At 35.4% G+C, this 15,408-nt stretch overlaps 1 protein-coding gene across 1 annotated transcript in view; it reads left to right on the top strand.

The window, feature by feature from the left end:
• GSTCD (glutathione S-transferase C-terminal domain containing) overlaps positions 1-15,408 on the top strand; it is a 134,004-nt gene that overhangs the window by 584 nt on the left and 118,012 nt on the right. The window contains exons 2-3 of the mRNA XM_045471197.1: positions 8,732-9,169; positions 10,032-10,487. Of these exons, the coding sequence (XP_045327153.1) occupies positions 8,753-9,169; positions 10,032-10,487 (873 nt within the window). The 5' untranslated portion in view covers positions 8,732-8,752. The remainder of the gene's footprint in view (positions 1-8,731; positions 9,170-10,031; positions 10,488-15,408) is intronic.

Raw genomic sequence — 15,408 nt, 5'->3', positions numbered from 1 at the left:
GGCATTTGTTTCTGTTACACTAGCAAAACTGTTTCAGTTCGGTTTTAAACTTCTGTGTGGAAAGTTTGAATTTAACTGGCACGGAAATTGCTTTGGCTTTAGAAACGCCCGTACTTCCCATCCAACTCTACCTGGTTTGAGATTAGGTGCCTTGTCTTTTTCCTTTTATTCTTAAACCCAGGATTCCATTTCTTGTTATAAATTCTTGAATGTCAAGGAAATTCCAGCATTTAATAGTATATCTTGTGCTAAATTAATGATTTAACAAAATACTGCTTTTCCAAGCTTATCTATAGAAACAGTATTAAAGGAGAAAAAAAGCTGGCACGAGTTAGTGACGTGGCAATTGTAAACATGGTCATTTAAATGTTGTGAAAATAAATTCTTTGTTGTAAATACAACCGAATGATTTGCTGTCATATTTAATAAATCAAACTTTAAGCTATGTGAGTTTTTTTTTTTTTTTTAAATGCCTGGTGGGGAGTTTACTAAGAGGATTGCTTTAAGCATACTCATGTGAAATTATGTTTGAGTTATACCTGAAGACATTATTTTAAAAGGTCTAACTTTAAAAATAAGTCTGAGAAGAAATCAATGAGATTTGAGAATTGCTTTATCAGTTCTTCTATTTATTTTTTTACACTTCTACATGTTTACCTGCTTTAAGCAAAGCTCAAACTTGAACTTCTGTAATAGTGGGCCTGTCACGGTTTAAAAACAACAACCCTGTGTTTAGTATGTAGCTTTGGTTATTACCCTTGATTTGAAATAATAAGTACTGAGTATCCAATCAGCCTTTCTATAATAGGAACAGTTTAGCAGACCTTGAAACTTAACAAATTCTATAGACCAGTCAACTAAAACATCTGTAGTATACACAATTCCTTAGTATAAGTTTTTATCTGCAGGTATTTAAAGTAGCCCACTGAATCCTGTTATGATTAGTACTTAGAATAGAAGGTTTTAAACCATTTATATCATAACAAACCTAGATATTGTTTGCTGTGGGGATTCAGTAATTTTATTTCAGGCTTGCTGGCTTTTTTGTTTGTCTGTTTGTTTTGATGTTTACTTATTTATTTTTTGAGAGAGAAAGAGAGAACACAAGTCGGGGAAGGGCAGAGAGGGAGAGTGAGACACAGAGTCTGAAGCAGTCTCCAGGTTGAGCTGTCAGCACATAGCCCTATGGTGGGCTGGAACCCACGAACTGTGAGATCATGACCTGACCCGAAGTCAGAGGCTCAACCGACTGAGTCACCCAAAGCGCCCCAGGCTTGCATTTTATGCTGTGATCTCCCTTAATTATGAGGTCAGACATAGCTGCAAGCATTATGATTCTGCAGCAGAAGATGATTCCCTGATTCACCAGAGAGCTGACATACTTCCCTTATGGCTAAAGTTACAGTAAGCTTTTTCACTTTTAAACAGTTTTTCTGCACTTCTTACCCAGATAAGAAAACAGCTAATTTTAATTATTGAACTTTGTCCTCTAGGACTTAACTATATGTATCCCCATGGTACATAATGTAATGAGGACTGAAGCAGCTTGGGTTTTTTCTTTCCTTTTTTAACCTTTAGTATCTAAGGTAATTAGCTGTTGTCTAACCCTATATGAGCAAGCTTTTTTATACATATAGATAGTAAGAAAATGGGATAGGATTTGCAACCAAATTGTGTTATTTTGTGAAATGCATAAAACACAAGCTAAGCTCTAATATTCATAATATTGAACATTTGATGTAGTAAGGAATTAAAAGGGTTTAAATTTTAATCTTTAAGAAAAATGAATTTGTAATTTCATACCTGTAAACTATGATGAACTATTTATTTTGTACAATATAAACAGTTAACATGCAAGTTAGGGTATTACACATTCAACCATTTTGTGACTGTGGCTTTCAGCCTCAGTAACAGATTTTTTATGGGAGGGTGGGGGAGGGGAAACTTTTCAATTCAATAAAAATCCCTTACCTTTCTTGAGAAGTTTGGAAGTATAAAGTATAATTTGTGGATTGCCAGTCAAAATTTGTTTTTTAATAGTATCAGTGGATAAGAAATTTTGAGATAAATTACAAATGAATAATAATAGCTGGTATTTATTTACAGGCTTACTAATGTGATAGGCATTGTTAGGTTCTCACAGCACACTATACGGTAAATCTGATGTTATTGCCCCCATTTTATAAATGAGGAAGCAAAGGCACAGAAAAGTTATATTGCTATTAAATATCAGAACCAGGATTTGAACCCCGTTAGTCACCTCCAGAGAGTCTAGGCTCTTACCCATTACTTTATATTTCTTGGTGTATAAATATTCTACTTATTAAGTGTATAGAATCCATTTCAGCTCCTAGCTCTCTTGACTGAGTAGCAGTATACACAAAAACTATAAGTTTGGATGGATTCCAGTTACACTTATTCCAATTCAGCTCACCAAGGTCCTCTTGTTTATTCATTTCGATATAATGGTGTCAAGAAGAATGAGGCTCATGTACCAAGACTAAAGTTCTTAATGGCATTACATTAAGCATTAAGCATTAAGTTCTTAATGGCATTACATAATAATGGCATTACATCATTACAACGATTACTGATACTCATTTATGTACATTCATTCATTTCTTAAACTAAAGTTTGAGTACTGATAAGCATTGGAGATAGAAGGTCAGGTAATAAGTGCTATAAAGCAAAAAAAAAGGGGGCACCTGGGTGACTCTGTTGAGTGTCCTAACTCTTGATTTGGGCTTTAGGTCATGATCTTAGGGTCCTGAGATCAAGCCTCTCGATCTCATGACCGAGCCCCACGTGTTGGGTCTGTGCTGAGTGTGGAGCCTGCTTAAGATTCTCTTGCTGTCCCTCTGCCCCTCTCCCCAACTCAGGCGCTAGCTTGCTCTCTCTAAAAAAATTAAATTAAAAAAAGGAAAAGGATAAGGGGCTAGGAGGTAATGGGAGTCCTTTTTCAATTCAGGTTGTCAGGGAAGGTCTGTTCTTGAATTAATATTCAGACACCTCAATGAAGTGAAGGAGCAAACTAGGCCTAAGGAATAGCAGACACGAAAAAATTCTCCAGTGGAGCATTCCTGGCTTCTTTCAAGAACAGCAGGGAGAACTGGAGAGGAGTGGGTGGGCAAGAGGGAGCAGAGGTAAGGGATCAGGTCAGAAAAAGGATAGTTAGGGTGATGGCAAACTATAGGCCATGATAGGAAATTTGGATTTCAAGTGTTTTGGGGAGCCGCTGGATGGTTGTGAGCAGGGGGTGTGATCTGATTTATGTGTTTAAAGGATCATTCTGACAATTGGAGAGTGGACTGATGTGTGGAGAGTGGAAGAAAATAGTTAATAGACGTTTGTAGTAGTCTTTATAAGAGCTGGTGATGACTTAGGTTAGTTGATAGTGGTAGAGGTGCTAAGAAGTTGGATTTAGCATATATTTCAAAAGTAGAAATGGTAGGTTAGAGAGAAAAAACAAGTTGAGTGAGACTTCACAATTAAGGGCCTGAGCGTCTGGGTGAATGGTGTTGCCATTTTATCAATAAGGGACTGCTAATGGGAGAAGAACAGGTTTAGAAAAATGTCTAAGGGAAGATGTCGAGTACAATATAGGAATCTGAAGTTCAAGGGAAAGGGTGTTCCCTGAGATAAAAATTGGGAGTCATAGATGATATTTATACCTATGGTGCTGGAGGTCACCTAGAATAATAGTACTGTTATATTGTCAGTTGTGGCCCATTAATGGGTCGTGAAGTCAATTTACTGAATACTAACCAAAATTAAAAAAAAAAAAAAAGGATGAAAGGAAGGAAGAAAAGCACAGAATTAAAAATATCAGATACATCCCATGTAGTAGGGTATTTCTTTGTGATTCTTTTGTTTCAGTTTTATTCAGTGTATAATGAGTTGCATTAAAAAAAAGTCTTATTGTGTGGCATAATTAAAACTTTGAAAGCCAGTGGGGCGCCTGGGTGGCTCAGTCGGTTGAGTGTGGGACTTCAGCTCAGGTTATGGTCTTGCAGTTTGTGGGTTTGAGCCCCGTGTTGGACTTTGTGCTGACAAATAGCTCAGAGCCTGGAGCCTTCTTCAGATTCTGTATCTCTCTCTCTTTCCCTCTCCCCTGCTCATGCTCTGCCTCTCTCTGTCTCTCAAAAATAAATAAATGTTAAAAAAAATTAAAAAAAATAAAAACAACTTTGAAAGCCAGTAATCAAAGGAGTGAGTGTAGCCAAGAATAGGCCAAAGTACTGAACCACAAATTACTAAGGTCTGTGGAGGATCCAAAAAAGAGAATTAGGAAGGAACTACCAAAAATCTTGTCAAATGATTGCCTTTAGGGGCACCTGGGTTTTTAGGGGCACCTGGGTGGCTCAGTTGGTTGAGCATCCAACTTTGGCTCAGGTCATGATCTCAAGTTTCTTGGGGGTTCGAGCTCCACGTCAGGCTCTGTGCTGACAGCTCATAGTCTGGAGCCTGCTTAGGATCTGTGTTTCCCTCTCTCTTCCCCTCCCTGCTTGCACTCTGTCTCCCTCTCTCTCAGAAATAAATAAATAAACATAAAAAAAAAAATTAGAACAGGTTTTTATCAAGGATTACTGAGACCAGCACAATTGCTTAGAATAACAATTTCTGATGAGCTTCACTTTGGTGGAATTGTTGCTGCAATAAAGTTGCCATATGCTTCACTTTATGAAATTTTAAATTTATAAAACAGTTCTATTTATATTAGAAAAATGGCTATTCCTGAATATTTGCAGATAAGATCCCTTTGTAGATTCAATTAATGCTTTTGAATTGATGGATAGTTCTTATCCATGTGTTGGAACTAAAATGTACTTGTAAGGATTGTGAAGATTAGAAGTAATGTATAAAAAGGTGTATGTGTTTAGCACATAGTTGGTGGACAATCAAATGTACGTAGGATTATTCAGAATTATATTCTTTGTTCACTCATTTAACATTTATTAAGCTATCAAATTCCATGCATAGTGATAATTTCTTATATGAAAAAAACAATATTTTGTTACAGTGGTGTACTTTTTGGTCTTTACCTATTATGTAATATATAACTTACCTATGTATCCATTATGTACTATTTAGTTGCCATAGATCCAGTCTTGAATTTTGAGCACAAAACTTTCAAACTTTTTTTCAGCTTCTGAATAAGTATGCTTATTTTCAATACATTTATTATATTTTTTCTTTCTCTTTATATATACACATGCATGAAGTGAAGTAGTAAAATGCTTTTAGAGTTTAAAAACCCCATGAAACTCATTTACCTTTTCATATGTGACATACTTCAATTTATCAAGACCACGATATGTTAATTAGAATGAGAATGCAAAAAAAAAAAAAAAAAGGTAAATGCCTAAAATGTTAAACCTGTGACTGCTTCAGTTATGTTTAAAAATATCTATGAAGAGTCACAAGTAATGAAATCAGGCTTAAATATTTTCTTTTCCCTTTTTATTTCCTCAGCAGCATTCCCAAACAAACTGGCATATCCAGGGAAGAGATGTACCCTCCATCAGCTCTGTTTAGCAGCCAAGTCTGTGGTTTTTGTCAGCTATTTTCTCTCTCTGTCTCAGGAGTAGTTAGAGTGTGGCACCTGTCCAGGCTGAGCAAATGACACTACTTCTGTGCTTGGCAGGAACGTAATATGGAGTAACAGGAGCTGCCCCAGGAACCCCGGAAACCCCAAAGATGATTCTATAGTACCTACCTTTTTAAAGCTCATGACATAAAAATAATTATGTAAGGAATCTCTAGGTAGAAATGGAGAAGAAAAAAAGAGAAGAGGGTTTTCTCTTGCCTATGATGTTTGCAAACTTAAAAACTGTGTTCTACTGTCTTGAAAAACACATAGTACAAGCCAAAAACATATATCAAATTTGTACAGGTTTGCTAATACTTAATATTTATTTTAGAAATTACGTTAGTACTTAATGGGAAGAAATTGCCCAGGGAGAGTAATTTTTTAACTCCAAGATCATTAAGTAACATTTTTAATCTCCCGGGGGGGGGGGGGGGAACAACACAACACACCAACATCTATATTGGAAAAATAAATTATGTTAAGAATCAACAGTACTTTGCATTTTCTCTCCGGCATCTCATTAATTTTTAGATATCTCCATGGGCAGGTTATTGCTATTCTGTTTTGTTGACATTTAGCATTTATTAAGTGCTCACAGTGACAAAAGTTTATAAAATATGTAAAAAAGCCTATTCTCAAGGTACTTATTCTTGGAAAGTAGCAAATAATACATGTACTCTAATTTTTTAATTTCTAAATCACAAGTTGTAAAAGAGCATGACATTGTTTTCAGTTTTGTTTTTATTTTTGTTTTTTAAAGAGCAGGACTAATCTCATAATTACTATTTCGTAGACTGCTGGGCAAATGAGGAAATCAATCATGTTTTCTTTCAAATCTGCTTCTTGAAGCATTTAGGGATCTTCTGTATAGTATCTCACTATCAGCAGAGAGAATTAAGAAGATCAGTAAATTATCAGCGGTAGATTTACAGGAACAAACTCCTCAAAGAAATGATCAGTTTCCTAGAAAAGGTGGTTTCTTTTGCCTGTGAGCTTTAAGAAGCACCCTTTAATAGTTTGTTTTAAAGCAAACTGCAGGTGCAAAAAAAAATTAAAATTAAAAAAAAAAAGCTAATTAAGCTTGGGAGAAAATGGTTTCCATGGGTTAAAAGGTTGTTGCTTCTAAATCACATGAAATAATTTTTCCCTAGATAATCTTTTAAAGAAGTAACAAAACATTGTGCAGATCTGTTATGTTTTAATAAAAGAAATACAAAATAAAATAGTAGTGATTACTTGCATTATCAAAAGTTTCTCCAAGACAACACTTTACTTACTATATTGCTTTGTTATAATGAATTATTAGCTCTTTAACAAAAAAGCTGAGGACCAAGACACTTAAAAATATTTGTTTTGCTTTCAATTAAAAAAAAACTAAGGAATTCAGAATATAAAGGAAATTTAGTATTTTTTAAGATTTCCTAAATTTCAGAGTACACTAATATTTCAGAGTACACTCAAAAGAAAGTTTCAGGTGTACTCTTTAAAGGCTTTTAAAATAGTTTTTCCTCTGCCATCTTCCTATGACAGCCTTCCATCGTGAATGCTTTTAAAGAGTGCCATCTAGTGTTAAGTTTGGAATTGTGATTTATGGATTAGAACACAGGAATTTTAGACCCAGGAAATGTAGAAATCAAACAAAGAGTCATCATAATTGACAATATTCTTAAAGAGTATGACTTGAAAACACCCATCAATAATTTGATCTCAAGATTGTGTATGTTTGCATCTTTAAAATAACCAGTGTGTGTATGTATCCATGCATTCATTCAACAAATACTTCTTGATTTTATCTATCTATCTAATCTATCTATCTTCAGGTTCTGTTTTAGGCAGAGCAGTACACAAAACAAAATTTCTGCTCTCATGGAACACTCTCTCTGTGGGAAACAAAATATATAGTATACTACCACAGTGCTAAGTGTGGAGAAAAGCACAGAAAGGTTTTTTTCAGGGAGGATGGGGGTTGGGTTTTCAATTTAAATACAGCAGCCAGAGATCATCTCAATAAGAAGTTGACATTTAAGTAAATATTTGAAGGAGATGAGGGAGTATTCCAGGCACTGGAACCCACTGCAAAGGCGGGAGTGTATCTAGGGTTTTAAAGGAATAACAAGCCTCTCTGGCTGGGGCATTGAGTGATCAGATCAAGGAGATCTTTGTAGGCCATTGTAAGGAGCTTTGCCTTTTTTCTGAATAGGATGGGAAGCTATGGAGTGTTTGAGTAGAGTGATCTTACTCCATTTTTAACAGGATCACTTTGAGAATAGAACAGAGGGGGAGGTAGGATGGAAAGCAAGGTTAGAAGATAGTTGCTGTAATACAGAAGAGAGGTGATTGTGGCTTGGATCACAGTGGAAACAATGAAGATGGTGTGGAAATAAACAGATTTGAGATATATGTTGAGGAACCAAAGTAAGTTTTTAATGGATTGGTTATGGAGGTGTTAAAGAAAAGAGTAATTAAGAATGACTTCAGGTGTTTGGCTGAACCACGAGAAGGATGGTGCTCCATTAACTGAGACGGGGAGGATACATGAGGAGCAGGTTTAGGGTGTGGGGATGAATGATTTTGGACATGTTAACTTTGAGATATCTTGGTTGTCAACATCTGAGTTATGGGGAAACTTCAAATCTTTTTCTGTTGTGATTCAGCACGCTCATCATAATCAAAACTCACTTACTTTAGGAGAATTTATTTCTCATGAGGGAATGAATATCTATCCCCCCTCTCCAATTATTATATGGTAGAGTCATAAAACAGCAGCTATTTGGAGGCCCAGCATGGCCAAAGTTTCTCCAGACAGCTCTCAGTATTCTTGGTTACTTCTTATTTCCTATTCTATTCATTTCTTGTTCTTACCTGTAGTGAGACCCCAAAGTACTTGATTCTACTGCAGAGCACCTGGGGTATGCTTATTTTAGAGGGGTGTAAAATCACCTCTAAGACTAGTTAATTGCACGGGGTGGAAATCTTTCTTTTGGAAGCCATTTATTCAGTCCAGGAACAAATTCTCGTAGAATCATACCTATCACAAATCCTTGCTGATTTCTACAAAAAGTTTTAAAATATTCGTCTTTTATTTCAGCTTCTAAATTACTATATTCTAAGGTCTATTAACCACTTTTATTTATGCTTCAGGTGACCCAATGAAAGAGGAAAATGAAAGGCATTAAGAAAAGTCTTACAGAAGAATATCTGTACTTGGACTTTTCTCACCAAATGGAAGGATGCATCTTTCCTCTTCATACATCTGTAACTTTATTTTTGTTATCATACTGTGACTGCAAAATCTTCAAAGTTGGCTTAGTCCTCACAAAAGAAAGCACAGATATTTCACTAAAAAATGTAGTGCCCCAGGATGTTGAAATACAGATTATTTCAAAGCAAGAACTTCCAGCAATAGTCCAGAATTGCTGTTTACCTGCAGTAGTAGAAAAACCAGACAATTTCTGTAGAGCAGGACTTGCTGTTGTACTGAGACACATAATCCAGAAATCATATGAAGCTGACCCCTCAAAGAAGGAAATTTTGGAACTTCTGGGTTTTAAGAAGACTTGCTTGAAAGCCTGTGCTGAAGTAAGTATAATGCCCTTTCTGTTATTTAAAGCCATAAAACGATAACACATTCAGTCGGGCATTTATTTTAACTTTCTGTAGGAGGCTAAAATTGCATTTATTTAAAAAACCTATAGTAAGCAAGGAAGTAAAGTAGCCCTTCATGTATGCCAATATTTCAGTGCAATGTTGAGAAATAAGAATTTAAGATTTAATTTGTGAGGTTTGGAGACATTATTTCTAGAGAATGACTTTTTAAAAAAATCTTTTGTTTTACATTGAGAATTTTTATTTTTTGTTTTATTTTTAAATTTTTATTTATTTTTTATTTATTTTTTTAAATATATGAAATTTATTGTCAAATTGGTTTCCATACAACACCCAGTGCTCATCCCAAAAGATGCCCTCTTCAATACCCATCACCCACCCTCCTCTCCCTCCCACCCCCCATCAGCCCTCAGTTTGTTTTCAGTTTTTAAGAGTCTCTTATGCTTCAGCTCTCTCCCACTCTAACCTCTCTCTCTTTTTTTTTTATATTGAGAATTTTTAAACAAAACTTTACACATGAACAGGAGCTCTAGTACCACTGCTTTGAAAATTGTACTTTTTAGGGATGGATGGACTTTGAAGGCTTTGAGAAGGAAGGATTTATTCAGTGAGAGGATGCTCAAGGTGAGCATGTATTCCTAGGTATAGGAATGCATGACCATTGTTTAGTGTTGTCACTTTTGAAGCACTGTACTGGCATAAAAGCCTAGCCCAGGGATGGTTTAGCTCAAGGCTTAAATTGTCAAAACCAGTCTTATTTCCCAACAGAAAGTTTTCTTCAAGCTATGTTGACAGTAAAGAATCCTTTAATCTCTTGTTTTGTTTTGTCTTGCAGGTTAGTCAGTGGACCAGGCTATGCGAACTCACCATCCCTTTAGCTATTGAGAATTTTCTCAAAGAGTCTTCTGACCAGCACCCAACTATCCCTGCAGAAATACTGCAGCTAGAGAGAAAGCTCAGTGAGCCCGTTAGAGTGCATAATGATGACAAACTCCGTCGCCAGAAGCTGAAGCAACAGAAGGCTGCTGGGGTTGGGCCTGCCCATGCTAAGAGCAAGGTCCTTAGACAAGAAACATCTGAAGAGTTGGACTCTTCATCCAAGAGCCTGGAACTGCAAGTGGCATTCTCAAAGCTCGCAGTGTATGAAGAACCAGCTACTACCAACAGGGAGCCTTCTCACATCAGAAAAGCAAAAGTGTCTGACCTTCCGCCTCTGGAGCATGTGTTTGCAGAAGGCCTGTACTTCACTCTGGCAGATATCGTGCTCTTGCCCTGTATCCATCATTTTTTGGTAAGGGTTATCAAGAGTGTATATGTTACTGTAAGTTTCAGTCTATGAAATTGCCTAGGCTTGCATTCCTATTCCATTTCTTACTATCATTATGCTCCTGGGAGAGTAATTAATATCTGTCTGCATCTTCTTATCTGTGAAATAGAGATAATACTACCTATCTAGTAGGATCAGTATGAGGAATAAGTGACAATTTGTGTGAAGTGTGAGCAGTGTTGGGCACATGGTGAACTCTCATTAAGTGTTCGTAATTATTAGGACTTTTAATTTTGAGTTGCTAAAATTTAGCAGTCGTTATTATGATTAATTTCAAATTGCTCCTGTGATTCCCTTCAAATATTAGAAGTTCCAGTATTAAAACACTAAAAAATCTTGCCAGCTTTATTTTATAATTAAATAGCCACTTAAGATACTAATTACATTATGTTGGGTATTATTAAATCAAAAATATTTTATCATTATGTCTGTGCTTCTCTGTTCCTTATAAGATTACGGAAGGTAGCTATTCAGTGTTGTGGGAGAATATAAATGGAAAATTTTCTTTCCTAGTATGAGTGTGTGTGTGTGTGTGTGTGTGTGTGTATGTGTGTGTGTATTTTTCTCTCTGTGGAGGAAAAAAGAACAAGGTGAAAATAATATTAGAGTGAACATGGGAAGCTATAGCTCTCCTCAGCTTTCCACTTGGCTTTCAAGAGCTGCATTTTTCTTGCTTGGAAGTGTTTCACCCTTCCCCCTACAAAGGAATCAGATATCAGATTTCGTTCTCATGTATCATCAAGACTTCAGGTATCTCTACTGACAAATGAGAAAAGATTTCTAATGAAAATCTATTTGGAGGCCAGTGCTCCACCAGTAAGTTAGGTGGTATTAATTGGCATTTTCTTAAAGGTAAGATTAGAAACCAAAGTAACTTTAGATGTTGATTAACATTTTAAATGTCATATGTGTGCATACTATCCACAGAGCTCAGTGGGGAGAAAACATCAACTTTTTTTTTCTAGTCATTAGACTAGATTTCTAGATTTCTAATTTAGATTTCTAAATTCTCTTGCTCCTGACCCTCCCCTTTATTAACAATGCCAGTCATTAGACCAGTCATTTGATACATATGATGAAATACTGTTGGTATTTGTGGCTTCTTGGTCCTCTCAGATAACTTTGTTTTTAATTTTGTAAGAATGGAATCAAAATGCCACATCATTCATTTATTCATTTGAGAAACTTATTGAAAGCCTACTGTATATATCAGGCACTGTTATAAGCACTGGAGATAGAGTGATGAACAAAACAGATAAAGTCCCGGACCTCGTGGAGTTAATATTCTACTAGGGGAAGATGGAAATGAACAAGTAAACAAATTATACATACATATATATATATATATATATATATATATATACACACACACACACACACACATATGTGTGTGTATATATACACACACATATATATGTATATATACATATACACACACATATATATATATACATACATATATAAATAAAATAATAATGGTACAAAGAAAATAAAACAAAGTGATAGAGAAGATGAGTATCTGCTTTCAAACTCAACAAAACAAATATAAAGTTGGATTTACCTGTATGAAGCTGATTTTAGAGCATTGTTGAAACATCCAGTTTCAGCTAGTTTGTGTTTGATTTTAGTTTAATTTACATGCTATTTACCTAATTAGGATCAATTGATGCTGAAGTATTTTTAATTGAGAGGGATTTTTTTTCCACCCTCTCCATTCAGGCAGGACATCTATTAACTACTACTGAGTAAGTTTACCTAATACTACTGAAGAATTCTGTTCTTAGTTTAAAATAGGGGAAAACTTGTATATTCAGCCTTTTTTTATTACCCATATTCTATGATTCCATTTTTCTCTTTTGGCATTTACATGTAAACTAATTCTCACAATATTTTCCTTTGTATTTTTCTTGGATCTGCAGTTTCTTTTAGGGTTTAATCTTTCTTTTCCAAAGCCTTGATATTATTTCTGTTATGTTTATTTTGCTCCCTTAAGTCATCTTGAGTTATGAAGCAGTTCAGGTAGTGACTATGATGCAGAACATTTATGCTTGCATTACCAAACATTGAGGTGATGGAGTGGCATTTCAAATGACAAAAATCACAATCAAGTTCATGGTCAGGAATGAAAGTTAAGTTACTAGGCTTGAATCAGAAACATAGAGCCGAACCTAGAGCAGGGATATTTAGCCAAAGGAATAAGGCCAACAATATAAAAGAGAAGCCAATTTTGCTAACTCAAGTTTTGGAATACCAGAGGTCAAAATTAGAAGAGCTTGGGAAAATACACTGTTCTATTGAACAGAATAAAGGCAAAGATGCAAACAGTAGTAAATAGAATGGCCATCCTGCTCCAAGCTTTTCCTTCTCAGTGCATATTAGTTTGCAAAGCTAACCCAATAGCCCAGTACTTCGTCATGGAAGGTGCCTGATAAAGCCCTCTCCAGAAAGTTTAGGAATTCATCTTGAAAGAAATAAATTAAAATGCACACCTCTTATGATTTCCCTTCTTTAAGTCATTTTCCAGCATCTTCTAGTAGTTAGGATAGCAACCATATGGGAGGAATAGCAATGAATAGCAACACTGTGGCAAAATCCTGCTGTTCCCTGATAATAGAAAATTATATAGTTATTTTTAAGTTGCTACTGGTAAGCAAGTATACTTTGATAGGACTATCTACAAGATTATTCTACTCCTGGGCACCTGAGTGGCTCATTTGTTAAGCATATGACTTCAGCTCAGGTCACAATCTAATGGTTTGTGAGTTCGAGTCTCACATCCAGTAAGCTTGTGTCCTGCATGGGGTGAGCATGAGCCCCGCTTTAGGTAAAACATGAGCCCCACTTCGGGTGAGCCCCTTTTCTCTCTCTCTCTTTCTTCCTCTGCCCTTAGATTCTCTTTCTCTTTCTGCCCCTCATTCACTTGCACTCACTCTGTCCCTCTGTCTGTCTCAAAAAAAAATTCTCCTTTAAGACAAAATTTGCCATTTCATAAAATATTTTCGTAATTTGAACATGATTTAACCTTTTACATGTTAACTTCTAATGCTTTGAATTGAGTTTTTAAAAAGTATGACACGTATTGCTAACGTAAAATTATTGTAGAAATTGATTTTTAAGCGAAAGTACCTATATTAAATGTCTCTTTCACCATCCCCATTGACATAAAATTAGGAATAAAGTGGGAATCTTACTATTAGCCAGCATATTGCAAACAACATGGAGGCTGCTTATTTAGTGGTTAATGTGTATATTCTATATCCTCTCCCATGCATTAGGTCCTTAAGAGTTTTCAGGTTTTTGTTTTGTTTTTTTTTTAATGTTTATTTGATTTTGAAAGAGAGAGAGGGAGGGAAGGGCAGAGAGAGAGGGAGACAAAGGATCTGAAGCAGGCTCTGTGCTGACAGCAGAGAGCTTGACACAGGGTTCGAACTCATGAGCTGTGAGATTATGACCTGAGCCAAAGTTGGACACTTAACCAAGTGAGCCACCCAGACACCCCAAGAGTTTTCAGTTTTAATAACCCACCAGTTCTAATCTATAAGTAAAAAAGACAGAATTGGGATTATATTTCCATTTAGACAGATCGTTTACTGGTTACATTGCTCACCTAAACATTTATTTTCAAAAGAGTAAACATGACTAAAGAATGATATAAAGTACAAAACATTTTATATAATAGGTGATTGGAAAGTGATGCAGTGGAGGAGATACTTTAGATAGATGTAACATCTTGCTTCTCTCCAGACAAGTTTTGCTCTCCTTTATTATAATTAACTACAAAGCCATTAGTGTTTCATTTTGTGCTCTTGGTAGCAGTAGTTTTTTATTTATTAGTTTAAGAATAAATGATCTTATTTTCTTGTCTTTAAGTAATTATGATATTTATAATGGTTTTGATCTTATCAGGCAGGTAACTTTTTAAATAATTTCTTAGGAACAAATATAATTTTCATCTCACACATTTTTCACTAGCCACTTCCTTAAATATATCTTCTTGAGTGTAATGAATGTGCTTCAGTACCTCCTGAGCTGTCTGGATATTAACAGGGCAGCCTGGCATGTTGATTAAATGGGATAACTTGTCATGCAGAGTAAAACTTCTCAATTTCTTTTAAACATGAATTATTGTTACTTAGTTACAACTGATTTTCAAACGGAAGGAAAGATGCCGTATGCATCTAACAAATAACAATAAATCATTACCAAGGAGAGGAAAGGAAAGGTGAAGAAATGAGAACATTTCTTATGTGATTAATTTATCATGACTTAAGCTTGGTTCCCTTAGCACATAAGCTATTTCCAGGCAATTAAGAATTTTGAAGAGAATTATAAACTGGCTCCCAGAGTGACATTTAGAAAGTATATTTCAAACTTTTTTTTGCTTTAATTCACAGTAAAAAATGCATTTTACAAGGTGGGAAAACATATAAATATATATCTTCTATACATTAAATATACTTCTAAGTATTATATAAAGTAACCCATCTTACTACACGCTGCTTACTCTGATATTTTCTATTAAATGTCATTTTTTTTAAGTTTTATTTTTTTTTATTTTTTTTCAATATATGAAATTTATTGTCAAATTGGTTTCCATACAACACCCAGTGCTCATCCCAAAAGGTGCCCTCCTCAATACCCATCACCCACCCTCCCCTCCCTCCCACCCCCCATCAACCCTCAGTTTGTTCTCAGTTTTTAAGAGTCTCTTATGCTTTGGCTCTCTTCCACTCTAACCTCCTTTTTTTTTTTTTTCCTTCCCCTCCCCCATGGGTTTCTGTTAAGTTTCTCAGGATCCACATAAGAGTGAAAACATATGGTATCTGTCTTTCTCTGTATGACTTATTTCACTTAGCATAACACTCTCCAGTTCCATCCATGTTGC

This window comes from Leopardus geoffroyi, chromosome B1 (assembly GCF_018350155.1).
Source record: "Leopardus geoffroyi isolate Oge1 chromosome B1, O.geoffroyi_Oge1_pat1.0, whole genome shotgun sequence".
NCBI lineage: Eukaryota > Metazoa > Chordata > Mammalia > Carnivora > Felidae > Leopardus > Leopardus geoffroyi.
Note: the sequence above shows the minus strand (reverse complement) of the source record. Positions and strands in the feature narration are given on the sequence as shown.